The sequence below is a fragment of the Parasteatoda tepidariorum genome, chromosome 5 (genome assembly GCF_982258835.1).
Source record: "Parasteatoda tepidariorum strain Cologne lab strain chromosome 5, Ptep-v5.0, whole genome shotgun sequence".
Classification (NCBI taxonomy): domain Eukaryota; kingdom Metazoa; phylum Arthropoda; class Arachnida; order Araneae; family Theridiidae; genus Parasteatoda; species Parasteatoda tepidariorum.
Window position 1 is genome coordinate 59,004,694 of NC_141759.1, and position 14,174 is coordinate 59,018,867.

General features: G+C 33.3%; 1 protein-coding gene across 3 annotated transcripts in view; it reads left to right on the plus strand.

Moving 5' to 3' along the window:
• The window catches only part of LOC107438880 (homeobox protein cut), a 215,526-nt gene extending 202,536 nt beyond the window's left edge, over positions 1-12,990 (plus strand). For all 3 annotated transcript variants that reach the window (XM_071185699.2, XM_071185700.2, XM_071185701.2), the window contains 2 exons: positions 6,583-6,763; positions 10,894-12,990. In XM_071185699.2, the coding sequence (XP_071041800.2) occupies positions 6,583-6,763; positions 10,894-12,248 (1,536 nt within the window). In that variant the 3' untranslated portion in view covers positions 12,249-12,990. The remainder of the gene's footprint in view (positions 1-6,582; positions 6,764-10,893) is intronic.
• Positions 12,991-14,174: the final 1,184 nt, after the last annotated feature.

Sequence of the window (14,174 nt, forward strand, 5' to 3'; positions counted from 1 at the left end):
GGCCGTTAGTTTCCGTCCTGTCAAGAAATGGCTTGGTGTTAAGGCTGTGGAACTGTCATCTTCGTATATCAATGGTCGGCTGTTCAGAGCGGCTTCTATTCCAATGAGGGCCGTGGACAGACCTTCCTCGTCAAGAAGTGCTCGTCCGAGTACCTTTCGTAAACATCGCTTGACAACTCCGATTAGGCGTTCCCACCAGCCTCCCCACCAAGCCGCTCGTGGGGCGATAAATTTCCAAGTTATGCCATTTTGGGCATAGTATTGCTGAGTTTTAGCTGATGACAGAACTTGCCATAGCAGAATCAAGTCCTTATTTGCTGCATGAAAAGTGGTAGCATTGTCGGTATAGATTGTGTGTGGGAGTCCTCTGCGGCCAACAAAACGTTGTAGTGCCAAAAGAAATTTGTCTGTGGTAAGATCCGACACAAGTTCGATGTGTAATGCACGTGTTGTTGCGCAAGTAAATAGTGTTATGTAGGCTGTGTCTCTTGATTTCAAACATCGAATATTCACGGGTCCAGCAAAATCAATTCCTGTGGTAGTAAATGGAGCAGAAGGTACAACTCTTTCAGGAGGTAAAGGAGCTTCGATTTGTTTTCCGTATTTTGCTTTGGACAGCTTGCAAGGTAGGCATTTGTGAATAACTTGCTTTATAGCTTGACGTCCTCTTAAAATCCAGAAGGTTGAACGTAACTCGGACAGGATTATACGCACACCTAAGTGGTGGAGTCGTATGTGTGTATGCTGGATCAAAAGGTGGACAAAATAGTGTTTACCATCGAGCAATAAAGGGTGTCGAGTGTCAGATGAAATGTTTGAAAATTGCAGCCTTCCCCCAAGGCGTAAATAATTATCTTCGAGAAAGGGATTGAAACAGGAAATTTTGGATTTTTTCGGCAGGGGACGTTCAGCTTTTAAGGCATTTATTTCAGCTGAGAAACATTGATTCTGTACAGTCTGTATCCAATAGTTTTTAGCTTTCTCTATTTCATTACAATTCAATTCATGAGTTATGCGTTGCTGAGTGTTACAGTTGTATACAAAACGTAGTATCCAGGCAGTCACACGAAGAAGTTTCGTATAAGAACTATAACGTGATATGTCTATGATGGGTTCTGTAGTTGCAACGTAGGAGGATTGAAATTTGGTTTTTCGTGATTCAGCTTCAACTAAAGGCTGTGTACGTGTAGATAAAACTTTGATAGGCCAAGTTTCTGGATCATGTTTTAGCCATTTCGGGCCGTGCCACCAAGATTCTAAAATCGATAACTGTGATGGAAAGGTACCACGAGTAAGATGATTCGCTGGGTTATCTGTACCGGGACAGTGGCGCCATTGTGCTGAAGTAGTGTTTTGAAGGATTTCTGTTGTTCTGTTGCAGACAAATGTTTTCCACTGGTTGGGATTTCCCTTTATCCAACTTAAAGCTACAGTAGAATCGCTCCATAGTATGGCAGTGTGGGAATTCATGTTCGTTTCCCTGCAAAAGTATCGGAGTAGGCGTGCTCCTAGTAGTGCAGCTAACAATTCAAGTCTCGGAAGGGTGACCTTTTTGATTGGGGCTAGTTTATTTCGACTGCAAATGAGATGGATCTCTGTGGAAATATCATCTGCGTGACGCGCGTACAAGCAAGCACCATATGCACGTTCCGAAGCATCGCAAAACACATGTATGGTAACGTCGGAATTTTCGGAAAAGCCAATCCATCTTGGGATGCATATTTCATTCAGATAGTGTAATTCATTTATCCACTTGTGCCACTGCTGTGCTACAGATGGAGGTAATAGTTCATCCCACTGAATACCACTAAGCCATGTATCTTGAAACAATATCTTCACAACTACTGTAACTGGAGCAAACAAGCCTAGAGGATCGTAAAACTTTGACATCAACTTCAGTAGTAAGCGTTTTGTTACTGGTTCTTTACATGCTTGAACAATTTTTGTCTGCACATCAATTTGAAAAACATCACTGTTAGTATCCCATTTAACACCCAAGACTTGCGTAATGTCCTTAAACGAGACGTTTTCTTGTTTCCACATATCTTTCAAAATCTTAGAATTTGTAGTCCATTTGTCTAATGGTAGGCTAATAAGTGATGTAAGTTGCTGCAGTTCTTGGTAAAGAATCAGAGCTTCAGTATCCGTAGACGTTCCCGTAACAAAATCATCCATATAGGTGTTATTCTCAATGTGTCTAGTTGCTGTAGGATATGCTTGTTTGTGTTTTGTAGCTAATTCACGAAGAGAAGCTGCTAATAAAAATGGACTAGAGACGAGTCCAAATGGAAGGCGTGTGAATCGATAGGTTACAATGTTATCTTCAGTGCAGAGTTTCCCATCAGGAGTATATGTAGTATTGTACCAAATAAATCGTGTTGCATCTCTGTCTTCTTCTGCTAGAATCAGCTGCAGAAATGCTTGTCGCCCATCACTAGTGATTGCTATTTTAGAAAGTCTAAATCTCAACAGTGTGGCTAAGATATCGGGAAGAAGATTTGGTCCTACTTCAAGAGCGTCGTTCAAAGATGGGTGACCTGGAGAATGTGAAGATGCATCAAAAACTATACGCCACTTAGTTTCTCCATTTGTGATTTTCTTTACTGCGTGATGGGGCAAGTAAAATAAACGTTCTTCATTATGTGTTTCCGAGACAACTTCAACGTGTTTTTTATCAATGTAATCTTGCATGTGCTCAATATATTTTACTTTGAAGTCTGAATTTGCATGCATTTTCCTTGTTAAAGATTTAAATCGTTGAATTGCGACTTCATAATTGTTCGACGAAAGTTGAACTTCTGGTTTCCAAGGCAATTTTACAACTCTTCTACCATCGATGATTTCAAAAGATTGATGAAAGTTCGTTAAGAGTTCAGAGTTGTGAGGACTTATTTTTTCTTGTGTTGGTTGTATGCCAATGCTCTCTAAGTTCCAGAAATTTCGTACCACATTGTCTAATTCCTGAGTTGAAGTATCCACATCAACATTATGAACCGTTGAAATGAAGGAAACTGTTGCGTGTGATCGAGTTCCACTAAGTACCCAACCAAAACTTGATGGGACCAAGGCCAGAGAATCCGACAACCTGACTGGAGCTTCAGAATTCATAACAATCCAGTAGTAATCTGCACCGATTAAAATCTCAATTGGTAAGTTCGACAATGAATCATCTGGATCAGCAAGTTTCATTCGCTTGTTTTTAGCAAAAAGTGAAAGATCCGTTGATGAAGGTAGGTGTGATGCATATTTGTTGGAGCTTTCAAATGCAGTAACATTAACTTTAGATTTGTCCCAGATACTTGATAACTGAAATTTGACTTGTCTTCGCATGTAGCCAACATTAGCTGGGGATTCGAAGGCTTGAATGTCCAAATGTCTGGTTGAAATTACTGGAAGTTTTAAAGTATCCACAAGATTAGAAGAAACGAAACTAGATTGACTTCCACCATCCAAAAGACAACGTGTCAATTTTGTAATGCCAGTGGGCCCAGTTATGAAAACTCGTGCAGTTTGCAAATGAACGAAATTGGAAGGCGATACATCAATTTTGTTTGTAGATGTAGCCACAGGCTGCTCATTGGTTAGAGGTTTGCATATTGATGTATGGTGTTTTCTCTTGCATTTGGAACAGACAAATTTTTCTCTACGAGGGCAAATTTTTTTGGTATGTCCTCGGTTAGTGCACAAAAAACATCTATTACTAGTCTTCAATTTCTGTATGCGCGCGTCTATGTCCGTTACAACATTGCACTGTTGAGGCCAATGTCCGACAGTTTCACAGAAAGGACAAAAGGGTGACATTATTTTACTTTTGGTAACTGATTTAGAATTCACATTAAAATTTTCTAAGGAGGATTTAATAGGATAATCTGGAGCAAGTGAACCTTTAATATTACTTGCAGTAATTGATCCCTCGACCTCTTCTGATAAAAATTTCATTAATTTTGAAATATCGCTTTCACCAAAATTTTCACGTTTGGCATGTACAATCCAGTTACGACAGATTTCATGAGGAAAAGCACGAAGTATTTTAGGAGCCAAAATTCTTCCGTATGATTGAGTTTTTTCTCCTAAAGCATCCAAAGCCTGTATTCTTCGATTACAATCAATATATAACTCATTTATTGCTGCTGGAGAGTGATTTTTGACAGGTTTTAGGTTTTCTAAATAATCGAGATGAGCCTGTATTATTTTATCTTTATCGCCATATTTCGATTTCAAAATATTCTTTGTTGTTGCATATGTTTCTGCAGTTATATTAATTCCATCAACTATTCGTTTTGCTTCTCCATCTAAATATCCCCGCAAAAAAACATGCTTGCCAATCAGCGATAAACTTTCGTTTTTGTCGATACAGTTTTCAAAACGCTCCCAAAAACTATGGAATTCTTCAATTTCGCCGTAAAACATATTTATTTTTATTGTAGGCAACTTTACTGTAACATTTGAAGGCGAAGCTGAAAAATTATTTATATTGGCAGCTGTTGGCGATGTTTCAGAAATTGAATTCGTATTCCGATTCGCTGTTCTTTTGAAATTAAATAACGCCAAATGAGCATATTCTGTGTATCTTTCGCATTCTATTATATCTTCCTGATATTCTTCATCATTTAAAAAATTATGTATTTCATCGTCTGCCAAGGTTAATTCTTTAATTTTATCTTGTAAACGTTCAATGTTGTATTCCTTTTCAGTTTGTGTACTAGCAGCATCGTTCAATTTCGTCGTTAGTTTCGTAATGGCGGTACGTAGCGTTGTTCGTTTGCGTTTAAATATTACAAGTTTTTCACTACCGGTAGCCATTCCAATTCAGATTTTTGACGAAAGTAATTATAAAAGGTTCAGTATGACTTACCGAGTTATTTCGGCACCAAATGTTGGATTTTGTTGAGAGCAAATCAGACTGAAAGTCACGTAGAACAAACTGAAAACTTAACTTTTATTTTACATCAAAAGGAATCTAAAAACAATAAGATGTTGCCAGCACAGGAAACTCAAACTATCTAACTAATCTCGAACTCAAACCTCAACACATATATTGATAATAATTAAATACCATATAATCAGTTTCATTTTAACACATAATATTTTTACATAACATAATGTCATCTAATATTTTAATTATTTGTATGATTTTAAATTGTTTAAGAGATGCAGTTGTATTACTTTGAATTATTCACTTGATGTATTTATTATATCAAATCTTGATAGCTGAGGTACCTGCTATTTATTTCTATTATCTACAAAAGAACCATTTACAATTGGGTATAATATAAAAAAAACACAACTACTTCCACTTAGTAGGAATAACATTTACCATGACGCAATGCTAAATTCTATGCCACTATCCACATAAATGCCACTATCCACATAAATCAATTATTAATCAAAAATCGAATATCAATTACTTTTCTTTATAATGCAATAAAATCTGGCGAGCAGCTATTTAAACGATCAAACACTTCGTTTGTTTATTTGTGGCTTGAAGTTAGGCTCGCAGAAAATGCCGTTCATGGGTTAAATTTAGTAGGAATAACACAACCTGTGACGTAGGCTATAGTATACCCAATTATTGTAGAGTACTGTGAAAGAGGTGTTTAAATTATATTTAAAATGAGAAAAAATATTAAGTTTTGACTTTGCCTTAATAGATAAAAAATATATGTTAAATAATATTGTCCTGTAAAATAATTTTAATAAATTAAAAATATATTAATTAAAAATATATTAATTGAAAATACTATACTCGGTAGCTTAAATCTAAGTATGCATCATTTTCATTGACAACCACGTACAGGGGTGAAAGCGAGACGGAGAAGAGGAAAGGCTGGTAGTAAAACCATTTCAGTTATAGCAAGTTTTGGGGAGGAGTTTACTTATTCTTTTTTTAAATTGTTCAACAATATCTACTTTATCTTGGAAAAGAAGCAGTTTTATATATATGCCAGAATTATAAAAGAAATCTTGATAGTTACAGATATTTCATTTTTTTCGAAAAAAATGCTGGAATGAAATGTTATACGTACCAGGTTTTTCTCTTTTCCGTCTTTCTTTATAAGGGCTTTCACCCATGACCACGTAATAGCAGTAAAGAATATTCCTAGACATAAACTAAAAAAGGACCACCACTTTTTGTTTTTATCTGGAATGCGTTTATCCTTTTCGAGGAAATTTAGTGCTAATCTTATCATAATTTGGCATAATTTTACTCTGTCGATATGATAAAATGAATTTGATTACAAAAAATCAAGATTTTATTCTCTCCGTACAAGCTGTAGAAAAAAACCCGGTTTGTGTTGCAGGAAAGCTTACAAATCGAAAACAGAAGTTGGCTGGCGATCTACCGGTAAAAGGAAATTTTAGCTTTCATGAATTAAAATGTATAAACATTTTTCGTAGAAAAATATGAACTTATATGTGTATGCTAGTTAAAAATATTAAGGTAACAAAGGATTTAAATTTAACGAATAACTTTAAAAATAATATAAATTTTAATTAATTAACTTTTATCTGTAAGTTAAATCAAATTTTATGAAGATTCTATGGTTCTAAAAATAACCTTATTGTTTTTTTTTTATATAGTTGTTTGGTGAGGCTGTTCTGGGCCTGTCTCAAGGCTCTGTCAGTGAGCTGCTTTCAAAACCAAAGCCCTGGCACATGCTCAGCATCAAAGGCCGGGAACCTTTTATTCGAATGCAACTATGGTTGAACGATCCAACAAATGTTGAGAAGCTTCAAGCCATCAAGACAGAAAGACGCGAAGGTAGATAATTGACATGTCATTCAATAAATTTAGGATTACATTAAATTAGCAGTTAATTGTTCTTCATGATGCTATGCCATTTTAAGGAAGACGAGCGCATTTAATAAATTCAAAATAATTATAATTGCTACAGAATTTTTTCTGCAGTAAACTAATTCGTTAAGTTCTGTCCTTTTGAACCTCAAGATTATTTCAACGGTTAAAAAAAAAACCGGTGCAGCAACTTAAAATTTACAAGACAAAACATAATTCACTGTTTGCTCACTTACCATGTAAATACCCGGAAGCCATGCTTCGAAATAAAAAATATTTTAATAGTCAGAGGGGTAGGTACTTTATAGTTTGTAGTAGTGACTGAGAACGGAGGTTTACCCTCTTAATTGGAAATGGTTAAAGAAGTTGTAGTTAGAGTATATTTCCTTGAAATATAAGGCTTTTTTCTTTAAAAAATTGTAATTTCCCCCACCTTTGCAGAAAAAAAAACTTTCGTACTAAAATAAGCTGATTAAACTCTGTAAGGGTCTTTAGCAAACAGAGCTTTTTTTCTAGCATACGCTTAGAAATTTCAGTTCACACTTGTGATTTAAACTTTAAAATTAGGGCCAGAATTTTTATGATCCGAAAAATCTCTACAAGTGCTGTAGCAAAAAAATCCTCTCAAGTTGAAATAATTCTTTATAATTAATTAAGAATTTTAATCCAATCATTATTTCTTAACTAAATTTAGATGCTATTGTATTTAAAAGCGGACAATGCTAAAAAAAAAATTGCTCTAAATAACTCTTGATTTAATGATTGGATCTTTACGTTCTAGGTTTCAATTTAATGGTTTGAGGAAATTACCTCAAATATGCTCATTAATTAATGCAGATGATATTTTAAATTATGAAATCAGACACAAAATGTACTTTCTCTAAATAAACACACTTTTTTCCCCGGCAGATTTGGATTTTACTGATTAGAAAAGTCGTATTTTTGAAATTCAGTTTCCTAGAAACAATTCAACTAATTTCACTCAAATTTTTTATTTTTTCATGTAAAATATCAAGCTTTAAAATGCTGCAAAAAATTTTATACCTTATAATTCAAAATTTTCTTCACCATTCTTCAATAAGATAATAAAAATTATAAATATTTACTAAAAGTTATTTTTTGTATGAAATTATTTATGGGAAAACGAGTTTTATAATTGTGTGCAAAAATATTTTAATACGCGTAAAAAGTTCTCGAGATATAGCGAAATACGCAAAAAGCAAAATTAACATTAAGAGGTTCAAACTTTGGAGCACTCTACTGACTAAACTATTGGGACCATATTTCCCAGATGGTGGCTACCTTCTATATTACGGGGTCAAAAATTCAAATCCATTGAAAAAACGGTATGTTTATTCAGAGAAAGTACATTTTTTAGTCTGATTTCATAACTTAAAATATCGTATGTACTAATTAATGAGCATATTTGAAGTCATCCCCTTTGACCATAGGGATTGAGTCTTAGAACGTGAAGATCCGAACATTAGATCAAAAGTTATCCAGGGTGGTTCGGTTTATTTTCTTGCCGTGCTGTATATCAATCAGTATGCAACTATTATTAAAAATCTAAATAATAATTTCTGGTAAAAACAAGGTTGCCAGATGTTATCGAGAGTTACAGTATAACTGGGTGACGATAGGGAAAAACGTACGTGGTGTCAAAAATATGGGTATGACTAAATAAAATTAATATTATGTGGTTTTTTTTTCCATTTAAAATTCTAACATAACCAGTTGACATTAGTTGCGACGATTCACGGCTGATTTCACAACATTTAATTTTGAAATAGGTAGCGGGGAACGAAATGCAATGTTTCCCGCCTCACAAATAAATCAATGAAGTAATAGTTTGGTTATCAATTCTTCCTTTTTACCCTGATTGTCTCTGTCCCGTATAAAAATCAAAAATCTTAAAAATTTACATCGAGACCCCAAAAAATCATAAAATGTAAAAAATATCCTAGAATTTGTTCTCTCCTAGAAAATATCCTCTCAAAAAATGCCATTTAAATTTAAAAATGTTTCTTAAAAAGCAAAAAGAGTAAAAATAATGCAAAGGTCATCAAAATCCGGGTATTTACTTGTAACGTCGGGTCATTTTCTCTTCTGGTTAGAAACTGAAGTATTATACGTGAATAATAACCAAACCTATCTCTACTATTTTACTTAAACAGATGGTTTTTACATTAATGTATTTTGTCATACTAATTCTTCTAAATTTTCTCTCGTTATTGTTTCAAAATACGTATTTTAAATTTTCCAATCAGAAATGCACCAAAAAAACTTAATAATTTTCGCTAGTTAGATCTCAACATTTTTTTCATCTTTTTTTACGCTTTTTCTTTTCAGTTTTTTACTTTCGCCCAATTCAATTAGAATTAGGCTTTTTCTCTTGAATAATTATGTTTAATTAAGGACAGCTATTTGTTTGTTAAAAATTATGTTAGCGTCAAGCAAAGTTCAGTCACGAATTAAATAGGCAATAATTCAATTACTGGAGAGAAATTCTATCATGCTTCCCTTGAAATAGTTTACCGATGAGTTCGAAATTTATATTTATTCAGTTGGCTTATCGCCATCTGACACATCATGAGCTTTTTGCTTTCCATCTGAAATAGTATTTAAGTAAACAATCTAAAACGAAGTTCAGAATTACTGAGGAGATTGCTCATCACGATTTGATCGAAATATATATATATTTTTTATACATAGAGAGAGAAAACTTAATGTATAAAATCAAAACAAAAATAGAACTCTTTCAAATGCAAAACTCTTGATAAATAAATTGTAGGTTCGTGTTGTTTAATTTTTAAATATTATTAATACATCTCTTTCGAACTGTTTAAATTATACATGTCTTTTTAAAACTTAAAAGCTGTTCTTGAAACTGAAAAATTAGAACTTTATTCTCAAAATTTAAATGCGTTTCGTTTCTATTATTACACTATTATTTTTCTACGATTTTTTTCTAATACAATTAAAAACAAAATTTTATTTAAAAAAAAATTAATCTTTTGTGAGATTAAGTTAAACTTTATATTTTTATTTGCAGTTAGTTACACATTTAAAAACACTTTAATTTGATCTTAGAAAGTGTATAAATTAAATTAACATAATTTATTCTTTATACTGAACATAATATTTTGCTGCGAAATTAAGTTTTTTAAGTAGTTCAATTTATATATTGTTATTTGCGTCATTTATTATGTTGTTTTTAATTTTAATTATTTTCTAAACTTTCATTCAAATTTTAAATCAACGTTTGAAATTATCATGTTCATTCTGTAGATCGAATGTCCATGTTCATTTTGTAGTTAGCGGGAGTCGCTTAGTCTTGCATTTTACAAAAATAAAATGTGTACGTTACAAATATAACTCACGAAATCTTTTTTGTGAAAACCTGTTCTTAACTGTAGCTCCAATTTTTTACACTGAAACTCGGATGTCATATACATCATTGGACGTGAACCTTTCAACATATCAAATTTTAATTCTCCAATAGCACCTCTTCAGAATTGTAGAATGTTCCACATAGTCATTTTTTTATAACACGTTTTACAATTAATAGTTCCCGAATTAATTATCTAATCATATTTCCCGTACATTTTGCTATACATCAACGTAATTTCACGTTTTTAAGTGTGAAAGTTTTCGCGCAGTAAAAATGTATCGTATTGTTGAACAACTTAAACAACGGAGGCAAATCAGGTTTTTTTAATATGGTGAGAAACAACAAAAAAACTAGACAATACTAATTATTAAGATTGTTTTAGGCGGTTATGTTTTAAGCATTTATAAATTTCTATTTCATCTTGTTCTTGAATTTTTTTAAGTTTCATCAAACTCATTTGAACAGTTGTATTTCCCCACTTGTAACTCATCTACAATTCTTCTTCTATATGCTCTGGTATATTTAGATTTGTCATATCTATCATTTCTTTGCATTAGTTTATTTTTTTATCTCAATAGAAATGCATAATTCCAGTTATAATGTATAATTCAAATTTAACTTTCACAAATTACTTTAGCATCTATTAGTACAACATAATTTTTTTACCTATTAAATCAAGCTCATACAGCAAACTTTATTATTTCAGCCAATAAAAGGAGACGCAATGCTATGGATACAGACGGTCCATCTCCACTTTTACCTTGTGGAGAGCAGCCACCATATCCGATTGATCCGATATTCCTATATCCCTCATCTGCAAAGAAACCCCGAATCCTGTTTTCCGAGGAACAGAAGGAAGCTCTGAGATTAGCCTACAATTTGGATCCTTACCCAAGTACAGCAGTCATGGAATTTTTGTCTTCTGAGTTGGGCCTATCTATCCGCACTATCACCAACTGGTTCCATAATCACCGGATGAGACTGAAACAACAGAACCAAGAACCAGAACCACCTCCTTTTCCACCACCAGAAAATACTACTTCATTCGATCCCATCCGGTTCAGATTGTTACTTGGGCAGAGGTTGGCAGAAATGTGCAAGAACCAACAATCAACGGCGAATCAGCTGCTTCCTTATTTCTCAGAAGCTCAGAGGGTGTTCTGCCCTCCAGGATTGTCTGGAGTTCCTCCAATGATAGAAAAACCAGATTCAGACAATACTTTGGACTTGAGCGTATCAAGAGACCAATTTCCACCAAAAGAAGAAAAGATAGACAAAGTCGATGAAATGGATAAAAGAACACCTCCACCAAGAACGGCTTCATCCACACAAGCGACACACTCTCTGGCAATTGATCTAACCCCTTCTGCAGATAAAAGTTCTGCCACTTTTGATACCAGAATGTCACCTATAGTTTCTTCCTTTGAATACACCCGTTCTACGAGTGCGAAATCTTCATCATTAGACCTCAGTTATTCAACACTCCAAAGACTAGCAAACCAGGACATCCCTTCTAGTACAACTAATAATTCATCGCGTAATCCATCACCAGATATCGAGGCAATACTTCAGAGAACTGCAGCCAGACTTAATTTCACTTCTAGTTCAGTATCCACCGATTCACCTGTAGATTTACGCGATGAAAAACGGCCTAGTATTCCACCTCCATCAAGCAGTGGTAGTAGCAACCGTCGAAAACCTGCTGCACCGCAGTGGGTTGATCCAGGATTAGACTTATCTCCAGATAGTGATTTGTGTGGCTTTGACGACGACGATGATGATGATGAAGACAATGATGACATTTTGACCACTCAAGCGACTAGTGCAAATCAAGTTATCAATGGCGTTTGTATTCGCCAAACGAACTTCACGCCTCATCACTCTACAATGGACCCTGCATTGCGTCTAGAGTCAAATCAAATAGCTTTTTGTAGTTCGGTCAAAAAAGAAGACGATAAATCTCGCTTTGAAAGGGAACAAAATATTCGAAGACTAGAACGGGCTATATCTGAAAATGAAGCTGGTTGGGACGATATTAGTGACGATGATGACGATATATAAATTTGTTACATTTGTGATATTTGTTTTTTGAGTGATGTGAAATTGAATGCGCCATTGAGTGATATCAAACGGTGTTCAGTGCAACTGAGTAATAGTGATAGTGCACCAACTGCAGGAATGGATTGCATTAAATACTTGCTAACATTCAGATTTTAAGGGCTATGGAACGCTTCTAATAGCCTATATAAAATGTATACCCAAAACTTCCAGTTAAAAATATGACAGGGTTAAGCTTCGCATGCAGATCAAAATCATGGAAAATTTTACAGAAAATAGCATACAAATATAAACAATTCGATATGTAGAGTGCATTTATATATTGTTATCTAAATAATCACACTTTAAAATTAAGCCAATATTAACGTTTTATTCACATTATTTCTTCGAATGATAAAAACGTTTTATACGGATTGTTAATGTAGCATTAAAAAAACTTAACACTGCTACACTTCAGACAATACCGAAACGAGCAGTGAACATTTGACCAAACTTATAAGCTCAATCATAATGATCAAACATTTTGATCTAGAGGAATTTCTTTAGAAAGCTCTTTTTTCCTTATCGGAATTAGATATCATCCTGTACTTAATGTAAATACACAGCTTCAAGATGTTTTGTGGTGTTGATTTTCACTTTACGTTTTTCATAGTGGCGAGTATTAATTCTTTGTTGTTCGCCGAATCCTTACTCGACCCAAGAACGCGGCATTAGCTGTGATAACCGTTAAGCCTTCAAACCCAACTCAGAAAACGCATAGTTCATCTTCTTTGCATGCAGTATAAAATTAAAGGTTCATCTTATGGTGGTCTTTTGTGAGAAATGAAAAGAGAGACGGTCTTCAAATATTTGTATTATTTATTGTGTTTGTTGGCTTTTTGTAACACGTGCAATCATACATGTTTCATCTAATGAATCATTGTATCTCTATAGATTCGAATACCAAACGAAGTGAAGGAAAACTTATCTGTATTAAATTATAATTTCTATTTCAATTTACGAATTATTAAATTAAATTAAAACAAGTTATATTAAGGATGTTTAAGCTGTGTTTTAAGAAATATGCGTTTATAATTTAATTTTTTTAATTTGTTTATTTGATTAAAACGATTTAAAATACTTAAAAAAAAATTTTAATTAATATAAATGTAAAATTTTTGGATTAAAAACCGACTTATGCTAGTTCTTTTGCAAACCTTTTTTTCCCCCTCTTCACTATTTTTACAAATCATGTGTTTATTTGCCTATTCTCTAAATTCCTTTAATTTTCTGTAATCTAAATAGGTACTTAACAGGGGTTTTTTTTCCTCTTCTCAAAAAAATAATTAAGTTATTTAGTTTTATAAACAAAATAAATTTGTTCTAAACGTCTCTTAACTGACATGTATTTTTCCTTTTTTTATTAAAAAAATTTTTTTTTTGTTATTTATTCATTTTTGCGATCAGTGACAAATTAATTCAAGCGCTTTTCACTAAATTTAGCTCAGAATAATGTCAGAGATGCCAACTGCTCCGGACAGACCAAAATATTTAAAGAAACGGTAGATAACTACAAAGTAAATTATGCAAATATTTGACTATTTTTGCTTGTTTTTTAAAAGCATAGCATTACATTAGAACTAGAAAGTGGTGAATGATATAAGGCTACGAATTGTTTAGAAATAGTGGTGGATAAAAATCTACTAAATTGAATTTATTAAACCAAGAATCACAATTAACAAACTACCACTTTAAAATATATATTTGCTGTCCGGAGCAAGTTGGCATCTCTGTAATATCAAAACAGGCTTTTTTATTTATATAAAAACCAGAAATTTAAGAAGAAAAATTAAAACAATCATGCAGGATGATTCATTTATATGGCATTCATTGATGAAAAAGAATTTTCTTTTACTCGCGCAGCTTACTAACAGTTTTGTGAAAAACTTT